Here is a 14,894-nt window from a genome sequence, read left to right on the forward strand (position 1 = left end):
TGACTTTATTTTATTAGAGGAGGATTTAACTCTCTTATTACCAGCAGCACTGTATGTGCACACATATTTCCCCTCCCTTCCTACATCCAATATTGACATATCACAATTTCTGATATTGACAATATTCCATTTTTACATTATTAGGACTATAAATATTGTTCACAGCTGAGTCATGTAGAACACTGGATTACATTTCCTTCCTTGGTCAACTTGTTTTCCTGGAGTTAATATTTGCCTCTTTTTTGCTTAGTTTTATATGACTTTTTTTATTTTTATTTATTTATGATAGTCACAGAGAGAGAGAGAGAGAGAGGCAGAGACACAGGCAGAGGGAGAAGCAGGCTCCATGCACCAGGAGCCCGACCTGGGACCAGGTCTCCAGGATCGCGCCCTGGGCCAAAGGCAGGCGCCAAACCGCTGCGCCATCCAGGGATCCCAGTTTTATATGACTTTTTGCTAATATGCCTCCCATTTCCCCATCAGAGCTGTAAAATTTATGCAAACACATTAACATTACATAATTCATTACTTCTACCTTTTCTTGCAGTTCTCCACCTTACTCCAGTCTGGGCTAGTTGTTGGAGGCTTCATTTTCAAGTGCTCAGATTTCAAGCACTTAGCAAGCACCTTTTCTGTATACCTAGTTCCATGTGAAACACTAAGGGCAATGCACAGATAAGTAAGATACAGTCCCTGTCGTCAGGGAGTCTACAGCCTCAAGGACTGATTTTTTACAGATGTCCTACCAGAAGCCGTGGGCTCCTTGCAAGGACTTTGATCAGGCTGTGTCTTTGATCCCACACTCCAGGCAGACCTATCTCTTTCCATCTCTCTCCACTGAATTGCCAGAAGAACACAACACAACCCCCAGGAGAGCAAATGTGGTCTTAGACTGCATTAACAGAAACAGAGCTTCCAAGTCAGGAGGGCTGATACTTCTATTTGACTGTGTTGATAAACTCTATTTGAGAATTGGGTTCATTTGCAAGGGACACAGAAAAGTAGGCACTCATCTGAATATAACAACCAGGATAGAAGAGAGAACTGGAAATCACATCCTATGAAATAATAATAATTTAAAAACCCGGGAATGGGACACCTGGGTGGCTCAGCGGTTGGGCATCTGCCTTCGGCTCAGGGCGTGATCCCATGGTCCCCGGATCGAGTCCCACGTCGGGCTCCCTGCGTGGAGCCTGCTTCTCCCTCTGCCTATGTCTCTGCCTACCTCTCTCTCTCTCTGTCTCTCATGAACAAATAAATAAGATCTTTAAATTAAAAAAAAATTAAAAAATATATAAAATAAAAACCTGGGAATGTATGGCTCCTTAGAAGAGTAGTCTACACATAGCTATCTCCATTTTTCTTCCTTCACATTTGCTTTTAAATTGGCTACAAAATAAAAAAATAAAAAAATAAATTAGCTACAGTCTGGTTTCTGCCCCCATTGCTCTACTGAAATCATTCTCACCATGATGAGACTGCCAGCATGTTTCTGTCTAAGTCCTCATTTGCTGACCATTCCTTCTTCTTGGAAACTCTCCCTCTAATTTACAGAATGCTACTCTTTTCTGTTCTCCTCCAATCTTTTACACCACTCCTCCATCTTCATCAGATTCCCTTCCTCCACCTTTCTCTTCAATGTAGTGTTTTCCAAGGATCTACTGTTGATCCTTTTCTCTTTGTGCTTGCTCTCCCTAGGCAATATCAACCACTTTGACTTCCATTCTTGCTTTATCAGTCAGGGTGAGCTAAGTTATGCTGTGGTAATACACAGCTCCTAATAATCTGAAGCTTAACAGTTATTTCTTGCTCACAATACATGTCCAAAACAGGTCAGCAAGGAGCATCTGTGCATGATCATCACCAAGAGACCCAGGCTAACAGAGGGTCCATTTCAACACTGCTTCCACAGTCAGCAGTAGAGGGAAAAGAATGTGCCAAATCATATACCAACCCTTAACGCTTGTCCCCAAAAGTGACCCATGCCACTTCAATTCACATTTCATTGGCCAAAGTAAGTCATTTGGTCATGCCTAACTCCATATAGTAGTGTAAATTATAGTCCTACCATGTTTCTAATGATTAACCCCTTATCCCTTGGTGATTTATCTCTGGCCTAGACATTCCTTCTGAGCTCAGAGCATTATGTCCAACTGCCTACTTGACATTTCTACCTAGCTGGCCCACATGGACTTCAAAGTCAATATGGTCAAAAATGGAATTCATCTCCTTCACCCCCAAATCTACTCCTCCTCCTGATTTCCCTTCCTTAATGAATGAAACTACTATTCATCTTGCCATCTAAGCCAGAAACCTGATAATCATCCTGGACCCCGCCCTCTCCCTCATTCCCTAATCTCCATAAGTTATCCTGTTGATTCTACCTTCTTGACATCTCTTCTCATATACACCCCTTCTCTCCATTTCTTAATTGTGCTGCTACTGCCTTAGTTGAGGTCCCCATCATCTCTCACTCCAGATCATTGCAATAGTTTTCTGACTAGTCGTCCTACCTCCAGTCTTGATTCCTATACTCCATCATCCACACTTTCAGACATAGCCTGAGAAGTTAGCCACAGAAGTGGTAAGTGATCTTTTAAAAAAGCAGTTATTTAAAATTCATTAAAGGCATTCAATTGCCTATAAGATGAAGTCCACCTTCTCCTCAGTATCCACAGCATACCATAATATGGGCATGGCTTTTCTCTGAAGCCTTACCTCCCATTACACCCCTTTTTGCAGCCTCTAACTATGCTAAATTACCTATGGTGTCTGAACCCAGCACTATTTCATACCTCCTGGCCATTATACCTATTGATTCTTTTGCTTAAAGTATATTTATTCCTGCCCTAGTCCACCTAGTGAGGTTCTACTAGTTTTGTCCAAGCCCCAGCTCAAGCCTCTTCCACATGGAGATGTTTTCCGGTTCTCAGCCTTCAAAACACAGTTGATCAGTCCTCCCTCTCTGCTACCACTGTACCAAGTACATACTTTTTATCACAGTGACTTATAATGTTTGATTCACATAGTTGTCTCTCCTTTTTCTTGAAGATAGCAATCTCATCTTTATCATATGTAGCCCCTCATCACAGTGCCAGATACTCATAAGATGTTCAGAAAGTGATCACTGCATGAACAAATGAATGGGAAGACCCCACTCAGGGAGTTTATAAATAACTGCAGGACTATCCGTTGGGACAGGAAGCTGACTGTAGAGCTAGTAGGAGCTATGAGTAAAGCCACAGAGAGACATTATCTCAGCTCAAAAGAAGGAAGAACTTCTATAACTGTTAAAGTTGTCTGAAGATATGGGCTGCTGTAGGAAAGAGTAAATGCCCTGTGACAATAGTGCTCAGCAGTGATGTTGGAGTGGAAATCCCAATAGCAGTAAGGAAAGTGGAGTGATGATGCACAGTCCCTTCCATTCTGGAATGGTCATAAACCTTCCTCCTCTGCTCATCTGATTGATATGGATCATCTAGATTCCTTAAGAGCTACCCCTGCATTAGGAACACCGCTTTTCCACTGACCAGACTGCCCCTGGCCAAAGCAGGCCCACCCAGCCATTGGCCTTTGAGCAAATGGCCTGGGAAGTTTGGAGGTATGAGGTCCCTGTGGAACTTCACTGGCTTTACGTTCTTACCCACCTCTCCACCCATCTTCCCTGCCTTTCCTCCAGGCCAGGCCAGGCCACTTTGACCCACGACTGCTCATTCTCTGAAGCAGGAAAGCTGTTGCTTATTTTTATAGCCACTTAAGTAAAGCCATATCATCCACCTGGATTTGCCCGGTAATGCCTCTAATCGCAGCCTGACTCTGCCAATCTCAATGAACTACAGCTGTCTCTAGAGTTCTGTCCCTGATCTTCCCCTGAATTGGAGACTAACTTTGACCTTACCCTGTTCTGATCCAATTCCTTGAAAGCCCAGAATTAGGAATAGGAGCACATGGCTCTGCCCGAGGAGGTACCTCACAAAATTCGAGGTGTGCTGATGGATGTGGTGCAAAGAAGCATGGGGTTAGTCGTCAAAGTACCTGTTTTGAACCTGGCTTTGTAGTTGATTTCTTGCAAGCCTCTGACTTTGGCTAAACTAATCCCTTTCTTTATGCCTCAGTAAAATATGGGGGCAGGGTGGTTACTTGTGTACTATGGACAGTAATGAGTTCCATCCCCAAGTTCAGCCCAGATTGTTGCTCTGCCTCCACAGGCTCTGCAGCCGCAGTTCCTGGCCAAGGGTCTCAGGAGTACATTAAGAAAACAAGCAGCCATAAAGAGAAGGTCTGTAGGGAGGATTGGATGGGGAAATAGGCCCTCGGGATGTTAGCAAGTTGGAATCCAAGAAGGAAAGTGTGGGCTTTCTGGTTGGCAAGAACAGAAGCTCTCCTTCCTGGATGGTTTTCCAGCTCTTAAACCAAGGAGTCCAGGATGGCCTCCTCTAAACCCTCTGGCCCTGAGTCTTGGCTTTGGGCCGTGTGTGTACATACTCATTTGTGTGGGTTCACACAGCATCCTGGGGGCCAGGAGAAGTCAGACACTTCTTTCCAAAGGAGCATAGGGATGAGGATGCCCTGACCAGGGCTGCAAATCAGGAAGCAGGAAGGTAAGGCTTTCTAAGTTCTCCTGGTTCTCCCTCAACCAACAGCTGCAGAGCCTCATCTTTCCCATTCCCATTTCAAGAGTGGCTTAGCAGCCTAGTTGGGAGGAGATAGGGGGATAACCTTCCCAGCTTCCTTTTTGAGTTAATTGGTGTTCCCTCTAGTTACTCCCTGCTTCCTTCCCTTCCCAGTTCCCATAGCAACTTGGCTGCAGCAGCTGAGCCCAGCAGTGACCTAAGCTGGGAAAGGGGATTCTGTAGGAAGAGGAGGGCACTTCCAGGTCAAGTCTTCCAACCCCACCCATCTTCTGCTACTACCTCAAGGGTCCAGGCTGGTTAAGCTTAAAGAGCAAGCACATGATGAAGAAGCCTTGTCTGCCAGGGATGAAGTTTGAAGAGCCCGAAAGCCCAGAGCCACCGTGGTTCTCAGCCATCCTCCCCGCCCATGCCCTTGTGTGCCCTGCCCCTGAGTGTGGAATTTGCAGTCATTGGTAGGATTGTCCAGTAAGAAGAACCCTGGAGTCGGAGCCAAGAAACCGGGTTTCAAGTTTCTCCTTCTGCCATTATTTTATGGGACTATAGATAAGTCATTCGCCCTTTTTTGGGCCTCCGTTTCCTCATCTATAAACTACAAGTAGAGGGGCTAACCTGATAGTTCTCTGCACATTAAAGTTATCTAGGGTGTTCTGAAAAACTCTTATGTGTAGGTACCACCCACAAGGAATCTGACTTCATTGGTCTGGAGTGCATTTTTTTAAAGACTCTCAGAGTGATTCTTTTTTTTAAGATTTTATTTATTTATTCATGAGAGACAGAGAGAGAGAGAGAGAGAGAGAGAGAGAGCGGGGCAAAGACATAGGCAGAGGGAGAAGCAGGTGCCCGATGCGGGACTCCATCCCAGGACCCTGGGATCACGACCTGAGCCGAAGGCAGATGCTCAACCACTGAGCCACCCAGGCATCTTCTCTGAGTGATTCTAATATGCAGCCAAAGTTGAAAGACTAGAGTAAGAGATCTCCAAGGGTCTCCCAACTGACAGCTGTCTAGTTCTGAGACCTTTCTTCCTTTTCCCTATGTGCCTCACCTCCAGCAAACCCCACAGCTTCCCTAACCCTGGCTCTCTTGGCTCTTCCCTATCCTTATGGATGATAAGTATTCAGGCTGCCCCTTTTAACTGCCCGAACAACCTGGTGCCCTCTGGCTCAGTCCTCACACTGATAAGTCAGGGCAAGATACTTAAACCCGGTAAGGGGAAAGGGCTGCAGAGACTAAGGCGGGCTTGCTGCCCAGATGGTAGTCCTGAGAGCCAGACTGTTCACTTGAGAAGGATCCCAGGCCATCTCTGAAGTAGGACGGCCAGCAGTGGCCTCAGCTGGCCCTTTGTAAGGCCAAGAAATTGAATTACCTCTCAGCCCCTTTTGGTTCTTCCTCCATTCACCTCACTAGCTCCTTGCCTGTTCCTGCCTAACCACCCACAGGCCTGGTGTCCTCCTCAGGCAATCTGCTCACCCACTTGTGATGGTGACCCAGGCTAGGGGTATGGGGCTTGAGGGAGGGTCTTCTAATTAAGGAGAAAGGCCACACTCCCACTGTCAGTCCACCCACCCCCTGCCTCCTTTTCTCCTTCCCTTTCTCCCTCCCTCTCTCCCAGAGCATACAGGTGAGTGCCCAGCTGTCATAGGGAGCATTATTGGCCTGTTATTAGGCCAATCAGTTGCCTGGGAAGAGGGCTGCAACTTCCAATTGGGCCTTTTCTTGAGACTAGAAGAGGGGATCCCTGGGTGGTTTAGCGCCTGCCTTCAGCCCAGGGCATGATCCTAGAGTCCTGGGATCAAGTCCCGCATCAGGCTCCCTGATTGTGTCTCTGTGCCTCTCTCTCATAAGTAAATAAAATCTTAAAAAACAAAACAGGGAGAATCCTACAGGGACCTCTGAACTCAGTCAGTGGAAGAAGCGATTCCACACCCTTGTGTGAGAGTGAAGATCGAGGAGGACCCTGGTTCCAGGCAGGAACTGCCGAAATCAGGGCAATGGCTGTGGACAGAGCCTCACCTTGGCCCTCTGGGTTCCAAAAGATGGAGGGCCCCTTAGCTCTAGGGATTTGCTTTTCTTTCTTTCTTCTACCCTCCTTCTGCTCTCTTATCCATCTTCTTACCCCTGTTTTCTTATATCCCTATCTTCCTCACCCACTTTTATTCCCCTGATCACTCTTACCCTCATCTTTGTGACTTCCTCTTTCTTACCCCTCCTCTTCACAGCCCCCCCTTTACTCCCTCTTATGTCCCCACCCTCTTATCCCTTTGCTCTTCCTTACTCTTCATCACTCACCCTCACTGCATACCTTTGCCTCCCTTACCCTCCATCTGTTATTCTTCTGCTCTTTCTCCCGGGTCTACTCCCATCATCACCATTTCTTACCCTCCAACTCCCTACTCTTTCTCACATATTCCTACCTTTTATCCCCTTCCCCCACTCTCTTCTATACCTTAGCCCCCTTCTTACCCATCCACCTCTCTCTTACCCTGCCTCTTATTTTCACTTAATCTTTTACACCCTCCTTTCATTCCCTTCTCATTCCTTTGCATATACCTTTTATCCTAGTAATTTCACTTTTGGGAGTTTGTATAAATACATTTAACACAGGTGTGCAAGAGACATGTGTGAAGATATTCACCAAAGCATTGTTTATAATAGTGAAAACTTGGAAATAACTTAAATGTCCATCCACAGGGGATTGTTACCCTTCCCCCTCCATTCATACAAAACTATACTTTTAGCGCACCATGAATTTTACTTGCTTCCATACTTCCACATAAGCTGTCACCTCAGCCTAGAATGATGTCCTTTAGTCTCATCTCTACCCATCTAAAATCCTACTTTGAGTTCAAGCTCAACTATTACCTTCTCACTGAAATCTTTCCAAGCTATTCTATTTGCTACCCTTCAATGGCCAGTAGTTTACCTCTCCTACAGGATAGATCATATGCCAGGGATTCAAATTAGATGCATCTACCTATGAAACTGGAATTTATCTGAGAGTAGGGACATTTCCTCATTTACTTGTACTCTCCATTCAATCAACAGACATTTTTTATGTATTTGTGCTGCATACATAATGGTCAATAAGACAAACCCACGTCTGCGCTCATGCATCGCACATTTTAGTGAGGTTGACTGAGAAAAACAAAACAAGGATGCAGACAAAGTCCTAATTGTGAAGAAACAGTTAAGAAAAAGAGGGAATAATGAGAAGGCATTCTCTAACTAGAGGGGTCAGGTTGACATTTGAACTGAGGCCTGAAAGTTGAGAAAGACCTAGCCATGCAAAAAGGCAGGGAGGAGAGCATTCCAGGCCAAGAGAACAGTATGAGCCAAGGTCCTATGGTAGGAATAAGTAGAGTACCTTCAAGGAAAAGAAAGAAAACCTATGTGTGTGCATGTGGAACATGATGAGCTTGAAGGGAGAGATAGGAAATGAGTTTGGAGAGACAGATGGGAGTCAAGTTATGCAGGGGCTTGAAGTCTGTGGTAAAAAGTTTGGGTTTTATTCTAAATGTGTTTCAAGGGTTTGAAGCAAGGGAGTAATATGATCTGGTGGTGTTTCCTGATCACTCTTACTCCTGTGTAAACAGTGGATTGGAAAGATGAAGAGTATAGGAGGCAGGGAGGCCAAACAGGAGACTTTTATACAGGTGACATTGGCCTGCACAAAGTTGTGGAATTGGGAGTAAGAATTGGCATGCCTCACTAAGGGACTGCATGTGGGGATGCATGGAAAGAGGAATAAAGGCTGATACTTAGGTTTCTGGCTCGAATACCTGGGTAGTTGGCCATGGCACTTCATTGAAATGGTTGAAAGTTGGGAGCAAGGGCAGATTTGGGGTAAAAAAAAATGAACTTCATTTTATGACTTAGAGCACATTAGATGTGAGATGCCAGTGAGAGATCAAAGCACCAAGCAACACTTTGTTCCTCAGGGGGTTGATTTACACTACAACCCTCTACCACCCACCACCACCACCCATCACCACCCCTTGCTGGAAAGGCTGTTGTGGGGATACACTGTAAACATTCATGCCCACAGTGAAATTATTTGTATTTTACTGTAAATGTTTAAAATCAGCGTAAGAAGCTCTAACCATGTTGCTCACAGTGTGATTAAAAGGCTTCCAGCAGCACAATGACCAGGACCCTTGTTCAAAATGCAGATACCTAAGCCCACCTCAGTCCTCTTGCAGCTGGATTGAAGGGTGTCATCTGCCTATTTAGCAAATTTTCCGGGGGATTCTGAGGCCCACTGAAATTTAAGAACCTTTGCTAGGACAAGAAACTATGAGAAGGTGCCCCTGAAGATATGAGAAGGGTGTGGGCAGAGCTGACCCCATACTTGAGAGTTACTCGGACATCCTGTTAAAATGCATATGCTGACATGGCAGGTCTGGGGCCCGGCCTGGAATTCTGCACTTCTCACAAGCTCCCAGGTGATGGTGATGCTGCTGGTCCAGGTCCACACTTCCAGTAGCAAAGGGCTAGATCAGTGGTTCTCAATGGGGGTTGATTTTCACCCCTCAGGGAAATTTGACAATGGGCAGAGACAATTTTTGGTTGTTGCAAAAAATGGGAGGGGGATATGACTGGCTACTACTAGGTAGAGTCAATAAATGCCACTCAATATCCTATAATGCAGTTCCCACTACAAAGGAGTATCTAATCCATGGGTATTAACCCAAAGAAAATAAAAACACTAATTCAAAAAGATATATACATCACTATGTTTATTGCAGCATTATTTACAATAGCCAAGATATGGAAACAACCCAAGTGTCTATTTTTTTAAGATTTTTATTTTTTTATAGATTTATTTATTTATTTATTCATGATAGACACAGAGAGAAAGAGAGAGGCAGAGACACAGGCAGAGGGAGAAGCAGGCTCCATGCCAGGAGCCCGACGTGGGACTCAATCCCGGGATTCCAGGATCACGCTCTGGGCCAAAGGCAGGCACTAAACTGCTGAGCCACCCAGGGATTCCCACCCAAGTGTCTATTTTTTTCCAAGTGTCTATTGATAGGTAAATGGATAAAGAAGATGTGTGTGTGTGTGTGTGTGTGTGTGTGTGTGTGTGTGTTTGCATAATGGAATGTAAAAGAATGAAAATAAAAGTCATAAAAAGAATGGGATTGTGCCATCTGAGACAACATGGATGGACCTAGAGGGTATTATGCTAAGGGAAATAAGTCACACTAAGAAAGACAAACACATATGATTTCACTTATATGTGGAATAAAAAACAAAACAAATGAATAAGAAACAAAAAGCAGAATCAGACCTAGAAATACAGGTTGCCAGAAGGGGAGGTGATGGGCAGAAGGGCAAAATGAGTGAAGGGGACTGTGAGATACAGGCTTCCAGTCATGGGATGAGTAAGTCACAGGAGTAAAAGGCACAGCCCAGGGATTAAAACCAATGATATTATAATAGTGTCAAATGGTGACAGATGGTAGCTATGCTTGTGGGGAGTATAGCAGAGAGTTGTTGAATCACTATGGTGTACACCTGAAACTAATGTAACATTGCATGTCAATTCTACTTCAATTTAATTAATTACTTAATTTCTAAAAAATTTACAGAATTTCGTGACCCAAAATGTCAGTAGTGTCACTGTGGAGAAACTCTGGGCTTGATGACAGTCAAAGAGTATAGAGCAGGAAAACTTAGCTAGTACGCAGTGCCTGGTAAGAGTGGTCTAGATGAGAAACAGGAAGTATACTGTATAGTGAAACTGCAAAGCAGAGTTTCCAAATGAAACGTGGTATCTGCTCCACACCAAGGCTGAAGCCAACAGGACAGAGCAAGGATTAAGGAGAGCTTGAAAACACATGTGGTGCCTGGTAAGGCAGATTCTTGTTTTTATTAAAACTAACCCCTCACATTTGTATTGCACTTCAGAGTTTACAAAACATTTTTGTATGTGTCATATTATTTGATCCACATAACACCCTAATGAAGTAGAGCAAGGATTATTATTTCCATCTCTTTCTTGAATTCAGAAACTTGACACCATCAGCGAAGGAAACGTTTCAGGAATTGAACAGAACTGAAATTTACCTCATTATAAGTAACTTCAGACAAGTCAGATACCTCCTTGGATCAACTTAAAATAGCAGGGTTGGGTGGGATGCTTGGTAAGACTCCTTCCAGCTCTGACATAGGAGTAATTTTGCGATTTTACCAATGAAAAAATTCTAAGTCATGGATGACTGCAAATTAGGGGTCTTGGGACTTTTGGCTCTGAGATAGGCGATTTTAGAGTAGGATGTAGTGGTCTCCACTCAAACCCTTCTCCTCCCCCACCCCCCAGATCCTGGCATTGGGTGGGTAGGGCAAGTACACCCCTCCTTCCTTCCTTTCCTTTGAGAGAGGACGGGGCTGGTGCCTGGGCTGATGCTGTTTCCTCTCCCCACAGGCTGTCTACAAGGCCTGGCTGTGCTCAGAATACTTCAGCGTGACCCAGCAGGAATGCCAGCGCTGGGTGCCCTGCAAGCAATACTGCCTGGAGGTGCAGACCCGGTGCCCCTTTATACTCCCTGACAATGAGGAAATGGTGTACGGAGGGCTTCCTGGCTTTATCTGTACAGGTAAAGGCAGAGCACTGGTGAGGAGGGAGGTGGTGGGGGGCCCAGGGCAGGCACCAGCTTGGAGTGTGGGAGCAGGGAGGAAAACACGGAAGTCAGATTGGAAGAAGGTTGGTGCCTTGAAGAGTTAGCAGCGAGGTCCCTGGATTGGGATAGGGCCAAGGAGCACAGGGGCCATCTCTATCCACAACATGCCCTGGCCAAGGAGTCATCCCAGAGAAACCGTCTGGGATCCCTGGAAGAGAAGTATCCAGAAAGGGAAGGTGCTAAGGGACAGGGGGAAAGGAGTCTTGGGCAAGGCTACCAGAGCAGTCCCAGGTTTGAAAATCTCTCTAGGAAAGCCTTCTGTCCCCTTAGCACCCCACCACACCTTCCTTATCTATTGGCAGGGTTGCTGGACACTTTGCCAAAGCGGCCGGAAACCAAGTGCTGTGATGTACAGTGGGTCTCCTGTGAGTCGGAGAAGAAGAAGTTCAAGGAGACTGAGGCCCCCAAAACCCACCACCAGCAATTCCACCACTCTTATTTCCACCACTACCACCAACAGTACCACCACTACCACCCCCGCCATGACCCCCCAGGCCACATCAGCCACAAGCCCTCCCTGCTGCCGGTCTCTGGGGGCTCCCGCCTCAGCCCCAGCAGGATCCGGCTCTATGTCCTTGTTCTCATGCTCCTCCATACCATGGTGTCCTTCTCCAGCAGCCAGGGTGGTGGAGGACTGGGGCTGGAAGCACTGCCGGCCCTAGATGAGGGCTTGACTCGGGAAGAGTGACAGCAGGGAGGGAGGGCAGACCTCCACCACACACAGACATCAGCTCCAGCCCCCCCCAGGGGGAGGGGGAGGGGCTCCTCCCATGGGAGGTATAGGGTCAGGTGGGGGGCTGGGGGAAATGGGGGGCCACACATCACCCCCAACCTACCCCTACCCCAGAAGCAGCTCCAACAGAACGGCCAGAGGGCCCCAGGGAGCTGCAAAACTCATCCGGGAGAAAAAGGCAGGAGCAGCAGATGCCCCCCCTCAGGTCCCTATCTATGGGGCTTAGCAAAAAAAAAAAAAAAAAAAAAAAAAAAAAAAGCGGTGGAGTGGGGGCTGGAAGTACCCACTCCTGCTGAGGGTCCTGACCCTAGGGAAGGAGGCTGCTCACTGGGCCTTGGCCCTGCAGGGAATGTTGGAGGGCACAGAGAGGAGATGCTCTTTCCCCCCTCCGCATTCCTTTTGTTGCCAGGATCCTTAATTCCCTCCTGCCCATACCCCTACAGGCATTGGCAGACAGTGCAGCGGCCCTCCTCCCACTCCTGCGCACCTTGCCCCATGTGGGGCCGCCACAGGGAAGCACCAAGCTGGGAGATGAGGTGCACATAGTCATGGCTAGGTTGAGGCCCCAGTGATGCTTTGCCCCACCACCCTAGGCCATGAGGGGTAGTCATGGGGTACAGGATGAGTGATGAGAGAGAGTGGAGATAGGGAGGGGAGAGAGAAGGGGAGGTGGGAGGAGGAGAGGAGGGGTGAGATGCAGTCAAAGGGCCTAGAGAGATAGCTGAATGGTCTATAGTCACCTGGCTTGGGGAAGATGGATGATCAATGTTGACACAGGCTCCAGGACAGCTCTTCAAATCAGAAAGGGTGGCATAAAGAGTCCTGTGGGGAAAGAGCACAGGAACTTGGGTGTTGGGCCTTGAAACAGAAGGCTGATAGCACATGGTCAGACTGCCACTGTCTGAAGGGCCATTATCTTACAGAAGGTGCACATACTCCCAAGGGCCACTCTTGCCCTGGAGATCTTGGCCTTGAGGCCAAAGATGTTTCCATTCCTGATCTCCATGGGGAGGAGGGACTTAAGCCCAAGTGGGTCAGGCCTGGCCTGGGTCCCCATACACCCTCATTCTGTCCTAGCCCAGGCCTCCATGAAGGAGAACCTGGTGGCACTGCCCCAGGGCTTTCCAGAGATGAGCCTCCCCCGTCCCCACCCTGTCCCCATCCCCAGCCTACCAAAGAGTATTCATCCCTTCCCATCCCAGACCCCGTGGGTTACTATCTGAATTGTGGAACAACCAGACTCTTCCTCACCCTGTAGCGGGTCCCCTGATCCAGCCACTCCTGCCCCTTACTGGTGAAGGTCCAGAGACAGGCAAGTGGACCCACTGAATAAAGATGATGTGCTGTTGTCTCTTGGCTGAGACACTTGAATTGCTTAGGCAGGCTAGAGGGCTAGACAAGAAAAGAGGCATTGAGAGCCCCCTCGGGGGCTGTCAGCCTTGTGCTGATCTCCTGGCAGTGGGAGGCCACATTGCCTGGGACATCTAAAAACCGATACGAGTGGACAAGAAAGGGAGCCAGAACTGTGTTCCTGGGACAGGCCAAGGGGCTTTTGGTGCCAGAAGGGCCCATGTCCTAGGCTGTGATGCCAGTAAGGACAGGGCTGGGCCTGGAGCTGCATCCGAAGAAGGGGATGGGGAGGGGATAGCTGGAAGTGGTTGGCAGGGGAGAGATGGGAGACCTCCCTAAGGAAAAAGGGAATCATCCGAGGACCTCTGCTGGGTCCCAAATAGGCTCTACGAGACTGGGGAGTCCTTCCCTGCCAGTTTTCTCATTTGTCACAGCCTGTTTCCTGCCCCCGACCCCTGTGCCCTGCCCACAGCACTTCCGGCCTAGCCACATGCCCTATCCCTAGAGTGCTCTTTTCAGCTGGGGAGGGGAAGAGGTGCTGGCTCCTTTCCAGAGATGCTTCTGTAGATGTGAGAGATCCTAGGTCCTGCCTTCTAACTCCTGCATCCTCAGGAGGCAAAAAGGGACTGGGAAGTAAAGGGGGGCCTTAGGACCCCAAAGAATGGACCCTTGGAGACTCCCATCCTCTCTTCCCCCTCACCAAGTGCCCAGGAGACCCCTGGCTCAGACCAGCCCAGGGCCTTGCCCAGTGGCAGGGGAAAGGGGCACCTCACTCCACCTCGAAGTCATTTGACTATCCCTGTCCACCTCACCTCCCAGATCTTCCGCCACCCTTCCAGCTGCCCCTGCCCTCTGTCACAGGTAGCAGAGCTGGGCAGCTTTCTTATGCCATTTTCTACACTGTGCTTCATGAGTAGAACTTTCTTGCACTAGTTCCTACGACTGAGTCTCCAACCTGGATTCCGAGTAGTCCCCTGTCCCTTCCCTCCTCACCTGGCTATGATTCAGTTGTCCCCCTTCCCCTGCCTCTGTGTTTCGGTGAGAGTCTATGTATGTGTACTGCTTTCTGTTTTGTTGCATTGTGGGGCAGAGGTCTCTCTGCTCTCGTTTAACCCCATAAAGAAATAAATGGTAAGACTTGATGATAACCCTCCTTTCGTGGCTTTGTTCTGTGGAGTCAAGTGCTGCGAGAGAAAGAAGCCTAGGGCTTGCAGAAGGCGCGGGACCGGAGGATGCTGACCCTGTGCCCCGCGGGCTCCTTATGGGCTCAAAGCTCAGAAAAGAAAAAGAAGCTCTGTAGTAGGCCATTGAGACAAGGAATCACAAAATCAACCTTCTGCAGAGATCACACACAGAACTGTGAGTGAGTGAGGTGGACCAGGCTGAGGGGAAACTCAGACTCCAAGGCCGTGCGTGGTGACAAGTGCAGGGGGCACCTCAAGCTCAGGGTGGTCTTGTGGGAATGTGGGCCCAGTGATGCCAGAGCTCACGCCT

At 47.8% G+C, this 14,894-nt stretch overlaps 1 protein-coding gene across 1 annotated transcript in view; it reads left to right on the forward strand.

Annotated features, from left to right (window-relative positions):
• NALF2 (NALCN channel auxiliary factor 2) overlaps positions 1 to 14,542 on the forward strand; it is a 29,288-nt gene extending 14,746 nt beyond the window's left edge. The window contains exons 2-3 of the mRNA XM_025466085.3: positions 11,062 to 11,233; positions 11,620 to 14,542. Of these exons, the coding sequence (XP_025321870.1) occupies positions 11,062 to 11,233; positions 11,620 to 12,005 (558 nt within the window). The 3' untranslated portion in view covers positions 12,006 to 14,542. The remainder of the gene's footprint in view (positions 1 to 11,061; positions 11,234 to 11,619) is intronic.
• The last annotated feature ends 352 nt before the right edge of the window (positions 14,543 to 14,894 follow it).

The sequence above is a fragment of the Canis lupus genome, chromosome X (assembly GCF_003254725.2).
Source record: "Canis lupus dingo isolate Sandy chromosome X, ASM325472v2, whole genome shotgun sequence".
Classification (NCBI taxonomy): domain Eukaryota; kingdom Metazoa; phylum Chordata; class Mammalia; order Carnivora; family Canidae; genus Canis; species Canis lupus.